This window comes from Aspergillus undulatus (genome assembly GCF_047715775.1).
Source record: "Aspergillus undulatus strain CBS 261.88 unplaced genomic scaffold BDV17scaffold_1, whole genome shotgun sequence".
Taxonomy (NCBI): domain Eukaryota; kingdom Fungi; phylum Ascomycota; class Eurotiomycetes; order Eurotiales; family Aspergillaceae; genus Aspergillus; species Aspergillus undulatus.
Genome location: NW_027396605.1, coordinates 1,496,841 through 1,510,771, shown reverse-complemented (window position 1 = coordinate 1,510,771; position 13,931 = coordinate 1,496,841). Strand labels below are relative to the sequence as shown.

The 13,931-nt window shown below is 51.9% G+C and overlaps 4 protein-coding genes across 4 annotated transcripts; 1 reads left to right on the top strand and 3 right to left on the bottom strand.

The window, feature by feature from the left end:
- Positions 1-568: 568 nt before the first annotated feature.
- Positions 569-1,871, top strand: BDV17DRAFT_278758 (Six-hairpin glycosidase-like protein; the record flags this gene model as incomplete). Its single annotated transcript, XM_073759589.1, has 4 exons — positions 569-825; positions 906-991; positions 1,055-1,710; positions 1,773-1,871. The coding sequence occupies 4 exons, from the start codon at positions 569-571 to the stop codon at positions 1,869-1,871; spliced, it is 1,098 nt and encodes a 365-aa protein (XP_073621463.1).
- Positions 1,872-3,740: 1,869 nt separating this feature from the next.
- Positions 3,741-5,055, bottom strand: BDV17DRAFT_249791 (NAD(P)-binding protein). The gene has a single exon (XM_073756261.1). The coding sequence runs from the start codon at positions 4,909-4,911 to the stop codon at positions 3,895-3,897; it is 1,017 nt and encodes a 338-aa protein (XP_073621462.1). The 5' UTR covers positions 4,912-5,055; the 3' UTR covers positions 3,741-3,894.
- A 363-nt stretch (positions 5,056-5,418) lies between these two features.
- On the bottom strand, positions 5,419-7,795 carry BDV17DRAFT_249788 (oleate delta-12 desaturase odeA). Its single transcript, XM_073756260.1, has 2 exons — positions 7,522-7,795; positions 5,419-7,401 (listed from the first exon to the last, which is right to left on the bottom strand). Exon 2 carries the CDS (start codon positions 7,368-7,370, stop codon positions 5,949-5,951), a length of 1,422 nt encoding a protein of 473 aa, XP_073621461.1. The 5' UTR covers positions 7,371-7,401; positions 7,522-7,795; the 3' UTR covers positions 5,419-5,948.
- Positions 7,796-9,237: 1,442 nt separating this feature from the next.
- Positions 9,238-13,900, bottom strand: BDV17DRAFT_278755 (putative TMEM1 family protein; the record flags this gene model as incomplete). Its single annotated transcript, XM_073759588.1, has 4 exons — positions 9,238-9,870; positions 9,929-11,005; positions 11,053-13,606; positions 13,788-13,900. The coding sequence occupies 4 exons, from the start codon at positions 13,898-13,900 to the stop codon at positions 9,238-9,240; spliced, it is 4,377 nt and encodes a 1,458-aa protein (XP_073621460.1).
- Positions 13,901-13,931: the final 31 nt, after the last annotated feature.

Here is a 13,931-nt window from a genome sequence, read left to right as displayed (position 1 = left end):
GATGAAGGAAAAGGATAACCTTTTCTCCTACTTCTCCATGAGGGATGATAGCGGCGTGATCGGTGAAACAATGAGGTTCATGACTCAGCATGATACTCCGCAAACTTTGTCGGAATGATTTCCGAAGGTATAAGTATGGAGAGCTTGAGGAATGTTTTGTGGGTATATAGTGACCTTTTGGTAGTAGTTTCTCCCCTGTTCGGCGTCTAATAAGATTGAGAGATCTTCAGATCGTACGAAGATTATGCCCTGATATGGCAAGCCAGCCAAAAACCTTGAATATGATGAGTGGATTACGGCAGCACCTGCTTACCCAGACGTCCAGTTCAGGAAGCTTTAAAAAACAATCGATCCAACTTACCCATTCGCCCGCTATTTTTGAGGAACCTGCCATCCTGTGTAAAGCTTGTGAAGCTTGTTCTGTACTTCTGGAAAAATGGGTCAGCGAAGCTCCCTATCTTCGTTGCTCCTTATATTATGCGTGACCCTTTTGAACCAACATAGCAATGGAGCGCCTACAGCTGCCTCCACCAACACCACTAGTACTGCGCAACCCTACTCGGCTCGAATGGCCGACAGCATCATTATGCGCGGTCAAGCAATGGCCAAAGATCAAAGTGACTCATCGTCGCTGTTGCAGGTTGGGGCTTTCCAGACCGCTCTCTTGGACCTGATAGAGTCGCCCTCCGGTCGTTATATGGGCCAGGACTGGGAAACATATATCGTCAGAAGCACTGATAGTGTTGTTGGCGTGGTTGGTAATGCAACCGAAGATACTCAGTATCCCTTAGACCGCCTCTCGGTGGGAAATGGGTTGTTTTACCTGTATGTTTGTGGATGCAATTACCTCGCGACGCGAGCAACTCTATGACGGATTCTCTAATCGTTCAATATTGGTTTTTTAGATACGACAAGACCGGTAAAATGATCTACAAGAAAACCCTTGCTGCGCTGCATACCTCGATTGATCTACAGCCGCGGAACCAATTCGGTAAGTCATTCACTGGCCAGGCCGTCCATGTCCCAATACCGTTATATGCTGAGACTCATATAGGCGGACTTTGGTATTACGTTTATCCTTATTGGAGCTATCTGGACGGAATGTTCTCACTGCTCTCCTTCTACCCCTCGTATGCCGCACATTTTGACATCGGCAACACGACCATGGTCAACAATGACCTTTTCCACCAGCTCGAACTCTTGTGGGAGCATTGCCACGATAATAAGACAGGCCTTCTTTTCCACGGCTACGATGCGACAAAGTCGGCCTCCTGGGCCAACTCCACGACTGGCGCCAGCCCAGTAGACTGGGCCCGCGCCCTCGGCTGGTTCATGATGGCCCTAGTCGACTTCCTCGAGCTCTCACCCGAGCACCCCATGACCACGACGTGGCGCGCACGATTCGTCGACCTTGCTAACGCCGTCGTCCAAGCGGCTGACCCAGCCTCTGGCTGCTGGTGGCAAGTGATGTCTGCCCCTAGACGAAAGAGTAACTACATTGAATCCAGCGCGTCGGCTATGTTTACGTATACCCTGTACAAGGGCGTGCGAGTTGGTCTTTTGCAAGAGCACGGCACCGATTATGCCAGTGTCGCTGGGCGTGCCTATCGCTCGCTCGTGGACGGATTCGTTGTTGAAAATCGAGACGGCTCCATTAGCTATAACGGGACTGTGGGTGTTTGCAGTCTTAACTCTACTGCTACTTACGAGGTACGAGCAAGTATGACAGAAATTTTTTCCAGAGAAAAGAGACTAACTGAGTGTGGGTTTAGTACTATGTTACGCAACCGCTGAAGTACGATAGCGTACTCGGATCTGCAGCCTTTGTTCGCGCCAGCATCGAGCATGAATTGCGGTCTGGACCTCTATGAGTAATAAGATAATCAAGTAAAAGATAGCCTCGATTCAACATATTTATGGGATGTTATGGTATTAATGTAAGCCACGAATGGTCTGTTCCTTCTAGCTGGCATGGTTTTTGTAGCTTTGAGAAGGCGCGTGAATCTGCCTGTGGACATGGTCATAAGCTCATTGTCCGACCATGTCCAAAGTGAGGACCAGGGGATGTAGAGTGGCTGTTTTTGTAGATCTGCACGATCAAGGTTGGTCTGAATCATGGCTGGTTGTTTCGCTCGAGCTGGGCTTTGGTATGCATAGTGCGCACGAGGTATATTGTTGCGCTTGAATTAGTCTATGGCCAGATCAATTAATCTACCTAAGCTAAGCTAAGCTCTTTCTTGGTTGCTATGCGTGGGATATACTAGCCCTAGATCCCAGCCATGGTTGATTGCCTGATTTGATCGGTGGCCGAACTTTTCTTTTATACGATGATCTAGAGATTGTGCGCTTGGTAATGACCATGATTCAAGAGAGGTATTTGTTTATATAAATCTCGGTTATAGAATGGCTGTATAACAACAAAGAAACAGACCTTGCTTCAGACAACGGTTTCCGGCCATCGATTGACGTCTAGGCCGTACCATGTCCCAGCTGAGTTAGGGTTACGGACATGGCCCTTGGAGGGTCAATATGTCGCTTTACACTGGAGAGACAGGATATTTGCGGGTGGGTGTTTTCTTAGGACAAGCAGTAGCCTGACGTTGAAAATAAGGTGTAGAGCTTTGGGCTGCGCATTTACATACCAGGCATTAAGTTGATGAAGTGTATAGTGGAAACCGATTTCCCTTGGATTACACGCTGTTGCGGGTTATTGGATGTTAAATGGATGAGTCTGTGGACATGGTCGGGAAGCAGGCTCAGGGCCGTGTGTTTCTGATAAAGTCCGATGCGAGTTATGTACATATAGGTTTTTGTGTAGATATCACTATGAGTGAATGAATCTGTAGGTGGAAGGTGCGACAACTCTTCGTTTGCACTAACGCAGCATCGCCTGTTCGGACCACTACCCCTCTGCCAGGCATTCTTACTAAAGCAACTTCATTCTCTGCTCAATCCTCTCCTTCAAAACCCATCATCATTACCTTCCCTCGCCTCACCCTGAGTTGAATCAGTTGGATGCTCAACGGATTTGACCCTACGCTGCAGCTTCACGGCAATATCAATGTCCCAATCACTCTCCTACCGCCAGCAACGCCCCCAGAAATCTACCTCTCCCTCCCACTGTTCCAAGACCTTCTTGAATCTATCCACTGGGTAACCGAGACTGTCGCGGAAATTCTCCCTTCAACCATGAACGTCACTTCGACGCCTTAAAGGCCTTCGCAAGTGCCCTTCTCAGCTTCTACTTCCCCATCTCGGAGAACTGGATCGTCGTGCCCGAGCCCGACTACCGCCGAGGTCAGTCTGATCTACCACGTCAATTGACTGGATATAGTTGAAGGACAAAGCGAAGGCTTAAATGAGCGTCTCGTTGCTGCGGTAGTCAGTCAGCAGGATGAGGACGATATGGATGCGGTTATGGACGGTCTCGGGAGATATGCATGAGTACATGGACACCTATCGAGGCTGGGTGCTTCTATTCTCGGGTGTCAGCATCGGCTTCCTTGAGTACCACTATCACCAACGGAGTCCCCAGCCGCTGTTTGATTTATTTCAGACTTCGACGAAACATGGACTCAATACGTCCAAACTGCAGGAGGATAGTGACGTTGTTGATGAGGTGTTAAAAAACATATGGCTGTGCATGCGTTGCCTGATGTTCGTGGGGATGAGGAGGATAAGGACTGGCTGTTTTTTTGAATATTTACATGATGGAGGTTCTTTACCTTAAATTATGAGGGCATGGATAGAAATGGAGACTGCATGACATGGCTTAGTTATAGACCAATGTCTACTAGTTCCTTCCTTTCCATGGGCTGTTTCGTACCTTCCTAAACAGATCCATTCAGAGTCCAGCAGCAAGGAGTAATGGGGACAGGACAGATAGAAACCCCCTCATTCCTCAGGCTCATGGAACCTGACCAACTCCACCGATAAATCCCATAGCTTTCTCTCCTTCTCCTTATCAAACGCATGCTCCGCATACCCAGGCGCCCACATACCTTCCCGACTATCCCAAAGTTCACCAACCTTACAGTCCTCAAGGTACTTGCCACCCTCCCCTTCCAAGCCCGCCGAAAGTGCCGCCCAAACTACAGCCGCAGCTCCCTGCTGGGTACTCCTCATCCTCCCCTTTAACCCCAGATCCGCCGCAATCCCACTTTTCTCCTCCTCACTCAAATGCCGATGCAATCCCGTCCACATCATGCCCGGCTCAACGGCAAAGGACCGGAGACCCTGGCTCGCGTACCGTCTGTTAATCTCATTCGAGAGCCATATGAGGCCCGTTTTGCTCGCGCTATAGGCTGCAAACTTGTTGTGAGGAGTTTTCTCAAAGTTAGGATCATCGAGGTTCAACTCAGCATACCGGTGCGCGATGGACGTGAGGAAGATAGCCCTGGAATCTGAATTCGAAGCCCTAGCGGCAGCCAAAAGAGAAGGACGGAGAAGAACAAAGAGGAGGAAATGAGCTAGGTAGTTCACCCCGAAATGGGTCTCGAACCCGTCTTTCGTATGCGTCTCAGGCGAAGCCATGACGCCGGCATTCGCGACGAAGATATTCAGCTTCCCTGTCTCCGACAATTCTAAAAACGTAATTGCGCATGCGCGTACACTATCCAGATCCGCCAAATCAAGCTGCAGCAACCGCACGCGCGGCGAATTCACCATTTCCTCGCCCAGAGCATGGCGCGCCTTTTCGAGATCCCTCGCTGTTAGGTACAGCGTTGCGCCGGAGGTGAAGAGTGCTTTTGCTGTTTCAAGGCCTATGCCTGCTGATGCGCCGGTGATGAGGATGGACTTGTCCGCCAATTGGCATTCTAGGCCTCCCTCGCAGATGAGTTGGAGAGCTGTTGGGTGGGTGTCGCTGTGTCCTTCGGTGCTCTCATGGGCGGTTTCGTAGCGAGTCGTCATGGCTTGGTTGTTAGTAGTTCAATGGGCTATCCTATCAGGTCCGGGAAGGTAAGGTAACCTCTTGACGAAGCTTCGACTTTATCGAAAGCTAAGCAATCTCATGACTATGCGTGCCCCGCTGATTAACAACGCTGCCAAGGATCCCGTGGCTTCCACCCCAGCTATGGACCGGGGTATGCATAATTATCCCAGAGCAAATAGCAAGACTCCAACTTGGTTTTGATTAAGCTGTTGTAATGCGAACCGTGAGGTTAGGTATACTAGTGCCTATGCCTACCGCCAGCGGCCATGGACCGATGCCCTAAACACGTAGGGCTGCCTAGTGCCTACTAGGGCAGTACTACGTTAAATGGATAGTACTATGCATACCTAGATACCCTGGAAGTACGCAGGTAACCGACTTGCCCATATATGTGTAAAGCCAAGCACTCTTTATGATCCACTTGGCCTGATTCAGAGCGAATTATCTATTCCGGGCCCGGAAAGACCGGATGTGTACGCTGGTCTGGGGAAGCTGAGCCTCAACCCCGCATTTCCGAAGTCCTTATATGTCAAGAATATCCTTTGTTGTCGAGTTCATCCTGAAATCCAGTCAATAAATGCTCTACCAAGGCATACGATGAAAACCGAGAATCGTGGGAACCAGAATAAGGATATCTTCACTGTCTAAAGCTCCCAAATTAAGTACCTATAATCATAACGACACGAGAGTATTTTTTCTTCATACAACACAACCAATCAACCCCAATACGCCTTGAACAAACAAACAGAACAACCCTGACGGACTGAACTCGCAGCTTGCTCTTCTATAACCATGAACTCAACACGAACCCAGCACGGACTCGAGCAGCCGTATAAATATACCGCACCGTGGCCATTTCGTTCCGGCGAGATATACCACGCGATATAAATCAAACATAAATCGCAATCAGGCCGTGAGAGGAGATTAGACCTGAGGAGAGGACATCATGGACAGAACAGAACAGAACACGCATTCTATGTACTAAAGCGACGGTCGAGAGATTGTTTGTTGTTGCTTAGTTGGACTTGGACTTGCCAAGCTTGACGGGGGGAACACCGATGCCGTTGGTGTTGCGGTAGAAAAGGACGCCGGCGTTCTCGCCCTTGGTGCCCTCAGAGGGCTCGACCCACTGGCAGACGCGGGCGCTGTTCCACATGGCCTTAAAGAAGCCGAGGGGGCCGGTGTGCGCGTCGCTGCGGTAGTGGGAACCCATGACCTTCTTGATGGCCTCGCTGGCCTCGTCGGCGTTGTAGAAGGGAATGGTGCTCACGTAGTGGTGGAGGACGTGGGTCTCGATAATTCCGTGGAGAATGTGGCGGCCAACGAAGCCGAATTCACGGTCAATGGTGGCAGCGGCACCGCGGGCAAAGTTCCACGACTCGGGCTGGTAGTGGGGGAGAGTAGGGTCGGTGTGCTGGAGATAGGTGATGGCAACGAGCCAGTGGTTGACCCAGAGGTAGGGGATACCGTACCAGACGGCCAGGTTCATCCAGCCGTACTTGGAGCCGATCAGGTACAGGACGGTTCCGGTGATGGCAAGACCAATGTCGCTGAGGACAATGAGCTTAGCGTCCTTGGCCTCGTACAGAGGACTAGAGGGGTTGAAGTGGTTGACACCGCCAAAGTAGCCGTTCTGCTTGCCCTTGCCGCGGCCTTCGGGCTGGCGCTCGTGGTTGTTGTGGCCGGTAACGTTGGTGAAAAGGTACATGGGCCAACCAAACAGCTGCTGGAGGATCATGTGGGTTGCGGTAGCCAGAGGAGTCTCCTCCATCAGCTCGTCAAGGTCGTGGATGGTCTTCTTGATGCGAGAGGCGTACACCTCACGGGTCTTGGGAACAAACACCATGTCACGGGCAAGGTTACCGGTGGCCTTGTGGTGCTTTCCGTGGGAAATCTTCCACGAGAAGTACGGCACAAGCAGAGCAGAGTGGCAGATCCAACCAACAGTGTCGTTCAGAACCTTGGAAGGAGAGAAAGCCTGGTGACCACACTCGTGGGCCAGAACCCAGACACCGGTACCGAACAAACCCTGGATAATGGTATACAGACCCCACAACGCAAAGCGAGCAGGGTACGAGGGGATGTTCTCAGGGGTGACATAGTTGTGGAAGACGTAAAAGACGGAGGCAAGCACAGCCACATCCCGGAAAACATAGGACAGACTGCGGATGGCGGAGCGCTTAAAGCAGTGGGCCGGAATGGCATCGCGGATGTCCTTGATGGTGTAGTCGGGAATCTTGAACTCATTGCCATAGGTGTCCAGCATCTTGCCATTATCTTCCTTCTCAGCGTCCGAAGCCATTGACGAGAGCGACGTCGAAGAGGGGGAGTGACGAGGAGATTCCAGCGGAGAGACCGAGACGGAGCTGGGGACTGAAGAGTCCGTGGTAGGGTTGCGGTGCAGCGCAACGCGCTTGGGAACGGCGGTGGACGACATGACGACGGTGGGAATTGAAAGCTGGCGATGTCTGGAAACCTGTTAGCAGCTGCAAAAAGCAATTCCGCACGAACACTTGGGCAATCACGCAGCGGATGAAAGCTCCGGGTGACCAGACGAAGGTTCGGGAGCTGAGCATGCAGCAACTCACCAATGGACCTCGAGCAATGACTGGGAGACCTGAAATGGAGGGTAACTTGAGCTTCAGGATCGTCCCCAGGGAGCCCTTGAGGAGATATGAGAGGGAGAGAAGAAGGTAGAGTGGTGAGGAAAGAAAAAGGAAGCCCAAAGGATGGAGGAGGTGTACAACAAACGGCCAACTTAAGGGGACGAAAAGACAGAGGGAGGGGAAGCTGCAAAGCCCGCAGGCGAATCAGAAGCAGCGAAAAACTCGACAATCGACAATCAACTGAGGCGAACAGAATTGCAAATTCAAACAAAAAGAAATCAACAAACTGGCGGCCAGAAGGGACGATGGCGCTGCAGATGTCGGGGATTGCTCTACGTATTTTTGAACTTGCGGTACTGGCACCAGTAATTCTCGGTAAATTTTGGTAATGGCTGCCACAGGCCATTGGCTGGAGGACGCTGTTCCTTGTTCGGCCTTACGGTGGCAACCAGAATTCTCAAGCAGACGGTGTATACTCGGCCAGCAATTACACCTTGGTCTTTTATTTTCAATGGATACAATAACTCAAGTGTACTCCTATTCAAGACACGAAGGAATCTAATACCAATGGACAATAAAGTACAAATATTACTGTAAAATAGGCAGAAGGTGCTGACAATAGAGTTGCGGAACAAGGGTCCCTTTGTATGTTTACTGAGAGCTGATCCTGCCGAACGAGAGTTCCTCCGCCTGCCCGTGCCCTCTTCACTGGCAGGGAGTCCAAGTACTAAGATAAAGTATGATACTTTACTTGATTTACTTTGATGCAACCATCCTCTACATACCAACTCCATTCTCAATTCCATGCCTGTCCACTGGTAGCACAACTGAACTCAGTACAAGCACTAAGATCTCGATTAATCAATACAAAAACCCGGGGGTGGAATCAAGTCTATACACACCGCCCCAAACGTCCAATAATAACTGTAGTCAAAGAATCCACAGCAAAGCCCGCATGGAAGAAAAGAAGAAATTTGGCTTCTCAACACTCTTGGCAGTCCTTATCGCTTATCAGGCAATCCCGAGGCAACTGTTGGCACCAGTGTCCCCAGCCAGCCAGCTACTACTATCTACATTATTCTATGTCCTCGCCACAGTCAGCTGAGACAGGGAAGTCTTGTTCGAGAGCTTGACAATCAATCAATCAAGTCGTCTACTGGGATCTAGTGCTCCTGCTGCAGGCGTTTCCGGCGTCTCCTTCGCTTTGGTCCTCTATGAGATCGACTTCCATATTCAGCCTGTTGCGGTGGGCGAACAAGTCAGCTGCTGCAGACTGCAGTTTGTAGATACTCCGTATATCTGCATGTGATGGGTCTGATCTCTTGAAAGTCCCTCATCTTGAATGATGTCCGACTCTTTGACGCCATCTCCCATCTGTCAACAGTTAGCTTTCAGTAACTGAATAAGCTGAAATCGGGCCAACTCGGTATTTGAACTGCCATGAGGATACGGCAGTTGAATCCAGGGCCATGGTGGTTGATGGCGTGACAAGGAGGACGATTCTCCCCGACCCGAAGATCTGCTCTTTGGGTTTTGTTGGGGCGGCCGTGATTCTGTTGAGGTTCGCTGCTGGTGGGGCACCTGGAAAATTTAAGCTAGGGTTGATTACCGGGTCGTAATTTATGTTTGCAATTTCATTTTTACTCTCCAGGAACTGCAAAAGAGGAAAGATAGAAGAAAGATATATTCTCTATGAAATTACGAAGAAACATGAACCCGTCTCTCCGAATCAACCAACCAAGCCCCCCCATGCCCTCCTCCCGTCCCCGAAAGACTAACCGTCGTGCCCCGCAAATCAGGTAACACCTGCACCGTCTCGCCGTGGTTGCGGTAGTCCAGCTCGCTGCCGATCGGCCTCCTTTGCACCGCCGCTGGCGCCGGCGCCACACTGCCGCTCGTGGTCGACGGCGACTGCAGCGGCGGCGGGATAAAGCTCCTGATCTCCAGCCCGGGCAGAAGTAGATGGCCCGCTTTTTGCGGGAGAAGCATCACAGCAAAGGTCTTAACCTCGCCCTCTACGGCTGTGAAGTTTCCGCGTCTACGACCGCCGACCATCCATAGTTCGGGGTTGGCGTGGAGCTCGTAGGAGAATTCGAGCGGGTTGTTTGGTTCCCGCTGTTCGGGTGTGCACCAGCGGCGGGTATGTGAGAGACGGAGCTCGGCGGGGATGGTTTGGCCTACGGCGGCGTAGGGTGCCTGGTTTTGAACTGGGAGGTCTGACAGGCGGAGTTCTGCGGTGTGCACGACTTGGATCTCGGGGATGTCGACGGGGATGATGATGTGGCGTTGGCGGATTGAGGGTTGTTGGGGGAGGGAGAGGATCAGATGATTCTATACAATATCAAGTTTAGTATGACTTCAGTGCACAGACGGGAGGGAAACTCCTTACATCATGCCATTTCTTGAGCCAAGCCCGGAGGCCGTCCATTGGCTCCTTTAGCGCGCTCAACAACCCTTCCCAACGAACTGCGGAGTAAGGCAGGGCTTCGACCTCGCGGACGAGCCCGATGACTTCCATTTCTGGCGTCGACACCTGCGTCCGGAAGGCTTCGACGATGTGTGGCGTGAGCAGGGTCGAGTACTGCACATACTCGCTGCCGGCAATGCTCTCCTTGAATGTCTTCTCCACCGTGTCAAAGCACTCGTCATCCACGCAGGTAAAGTCGACTGTCAGCTGCAGCGATCGTCTTGACCCAGGAGAAGCTGCAGTGTCTTCCCGCGGTTGGATCTTGTAGAGCAAGGAGGCAGGCTGCTTGGGGAATACCCTCATGGCAACGGCGTCGCCGACATGAGACTGCACTTGATAGACGTCCGAACTGGGGATGCTGCATTTCGAAAGCCAGAGCGGGATCATCGTAGCCGGGCTAACTGTGAATCGAGAGAAGAGGACATTCTGCTTGAAGACATCCTGCACGTTGACGCTAATGGGCAAAGCAGAGGCAATGCTGTGTGCGGACGAGTAGGAGAACCGCCCTTGGTCTGTCTCGTACGTGACCTCCGCCCTTGCAGACAGCGTCGCGGGGTGCTCCTCCGTCGTGTAGGGAATGCGGAATCGAACAAGCGAGTTGGGTCCTAGCTGGCTGAACTCGATATTTCCAGACTCGCTGTTCGCTTTGATCTCCAAGCCGCCTTCTACGACTTCTGCCTCTGCAATTCGTAACCGGAGACCCGCCGTTGCTGGTCGTACACGTAGAATTCCTGTTTCGATATCGTTCCACCCGCTGTTGAGTTCCAGTTCCAGCGTACGCATAGCCTCAAGGTTCACAAGATGAGGTGATACAATCTTGGCCTGTAAGCCTTGCGGAGGCGAATAGCAGAGGATGTATGGTCGAGTGTCCTCCTCTTCCTCCACATCTTCCCTGAATCCCAGAGGCAGATTCGAATTCGCTCCACCGCTCATGGTAAACAGCAGATTACCTGTCCGCATCTCAACGCGGTCAATAAAGTACTTTCCTTGCAGGGTTGTCTGCATAAGTTAGTCGCATTCCATAACGCAAGTGCAATATGACGTACCGATGAATCAACCAAGATCCTGGTAGGCGATGATTTGACAGTCGTTTTGCTCAAAGTCTCAATCCAATGTTCGCTGCTTGAAGCGCTAGCGCTAACAAGTCGAATCTTGATTGAATCGACATCAACCTGCCTTCCGAGGAGGAACCGCAGATACAGTTGCAGCTGGAAACCATCTTTCTCCTTATAATGAAGGATTCCCGGCTTGACGTTCAAATCACCGAAGAAATCCGTCAATGGAGCAGAGACATCTTTCTGAAGAGCAGCCGACACCCGGAACAGTTCCTCCACGTACTCAGAGACCAACGTCTCCTCGGCAAATACCGACGATGCATCCAGGGTCTTCTCGCGGGCCGATAACTGGGACTGGGTATGTGCAGCATATTTGGCCAATAGACGGACCACCATCCGGACGTACTCCTCGTTCCGATTTAGCTCCTTCAGACACCGCGCGTACATCTCTAGCATGACGCCCTCCAAGATAGCCCAACGCTTGTTGCCGTAGAATGGTGAAATTTGATGAAAGTAAGAAGCAGCCGCGCCGTAGTCGCTTTGTCGAAAGCGTAGAATGGCCATATCAGCTAACGCAGTGTGCGTTGAGTGTGTCCGGTTCGCCGCGATATGGTGGCGGTACATCTGGTCCGTAAGTTCCTCGTACTGGGTACGAAACGCCTTTCTCGACTTAAGGGCTACCTTCAGTCCGTATAAATCAATGCCGCTAAGGGTGTTGACGGGTTGAGGCTCTTTCACTGGCTCTGAGCTCTCGTCATCGAGACTGACTTCGTCCATGCTCTCAGAGCCAGAGCCATATTCGAATAGAAGGCCGAGTTTAGTCCACTTCTCCTCCCAGCCACATCGACCAGCGATCTCTTCCAGGAGCCTTCTGGTCATCAGAAGCAGTTCACCCCGTTCGGAGGCTAGCTGCTCTGATCCAGTCTTAGGAGTGAGCTTTGGCGGTTCGTATCCAGGTTGCTCATGTACGGATGAGAGAGCGTTTGGGGGTACCATCTCCGTCTTTACTGCGCGCGATTGACGATTACTGGGCATGATGAGCGAGCTCGTGCGCTTTGGGAGATCCTGTGGCACAGCATCGACAGCGTGGAGAGACGATTCAGGAAGTGTAAGTGCCGGGGTAAATGTCTGAAGTAGGATCTGAGATGCAGCAGCGTAGCCCCATGATGAGACCAAATTGCTTATGACCTCGGATTTGGCAGGATGTTTCACCTCTGCGAGACCAATTTCTAGATCAGAACGGAGCGTCCGCGCAGCAAGGCTAATGAACTCGGTCGCTCGCTCACAGACCTCAGCCAAGAGCATCAGGTCCTCGGGTTTCTTGGAACCCTTTCCTGTCTTTTCATCGGCATCCGCACCCTCGGTGACAAGTGACGGTGCCCTGGAAGCCCTAAGGAGTAGGGTCAACTGCCGAGAGAAAACGTATGTGCGGAAATCGAAGATGGAGATGTTGCTGGAGAGAATCATCTCGCGATATGACTTCTTGGCCTGGTCAATTGGGAAGTCCGCTGGGTCAATTTCGGGGATTGATTCAACCTCCTCATCATCCCCTTCATCGCTTCTCGTCTCCTTTCGAGCATTCAAAGCAGCTCTCGCTCGATCTTTCCAGTCATCGCTGTGCGTTAGGAACGCACTACCATGCTGTTCACCCGATCCCTCAAGCTGCTCCTGAATCGCAGAATCCAACCCAACAGCCAACTCGTCATACCCAACCAACGCGTCCTCAAACAACCCCACATTCTCAAACCCCCTAGCAAGACCCTCCTTGAGTATAAAGAACGTGCAGAAATTCCACCCCGGCAAACTACGCTGCGAATCCTTCTCCTTGATATCATCCTCGTACTGCGCAACGCGGAGATCAAAAGACGCCAAAATCCCATTCTTCACCTTCTCCACAAAGTCCTCAATCTGGTCAGCCAGCTCCGGCGGCTTCTGCGTGCTCCCGGGCTTCGGAAGACGCAGCTGCGCTACCCGATCAACAGCCGTCTTCGACGAACCGTTAAAATCGGCCTTGACTTTCTCCAGCACAGTCGTCGCCGTGCGGCCCCATTTCGAAGTCGGCGCTACCTTCTCCGTCCCGTCTCCATCCTGAACAATATGTAAAATAAGCCACTCGAACGCATCGTGCTTCTCCTGGCTCGTAGGCGCCGCAGACGTACTAGAGCTCGACGTCGAAGCCGACGACCCGTGCGATTTAATCCATTCCCGCAGCGCCTTCCTCGCAGAATTCTTGTACGTGTCGTTATCGTCACATTTGAGGATGTAGATCTTCAGGTAGGGCGTCTGGCGCAGACCGGGGATCTGATGGCGTCGGTGTGTTACCGCGCCGCCGGGCGCATCGCTGGATGATTTGCGTTCATCGTTTCCGGTCTTTGCGGGCGAGAAACCGATGCGGAGGGACTCGATTGAGCGGACGGGGCGGGAGGGAGACTTCCAGTGGAGGTTTCGGAGGGGGAGTTTGTTGGCGATGACCGATTGGACGGAGGTAAACAGGCCCGAGGGATCGATATATTCAACTAGCGAGGGAGAGCAATTGGATAAGCGACTGATTGTTGGGGGTTTGGGAAGGATAATAAGCTACCGGTGACACTGCTTGAGGCGGCCTGGGGTAGAGAGTCCATAATTCCCGCGCTCTGTTCAGGGGAGGTTGCTGCTTTGCAGGAGCATTCCGATCAGCAATTCAATATGAACTGCCCACCCCGAGATCCAAATGAAGGTTAGAGAACTGAGAGCGGAGGGAAATAGAGAGTCCCAAGACAAGTGCGGTGGTGGGTGATGTCTCCGTGGTCTCGGAGGACGATCGCCGCCTCCGCATCAGTCTTGGCACCTGCCGGAGCATGGACACCGTGGACGGAGTAGACTACGCAGTG

Coding starts and splice junctions, on each gene's coding strand:
- BDV17DRAFT_249791 (XM_073756261.1), bottom strand. CDS start 4,911: ATGACGACTCGCTACGAAACCGCCCATGAGAGCACCGAAGGACACAGC.
- BDV17DRAFT_249788 (XM_073756260.1), bottom strand. CDS start 7,370: ATGTCGTCCACCGCCGTTCCCAAGCGCGTTGCGCTGCACCGCAACCCT.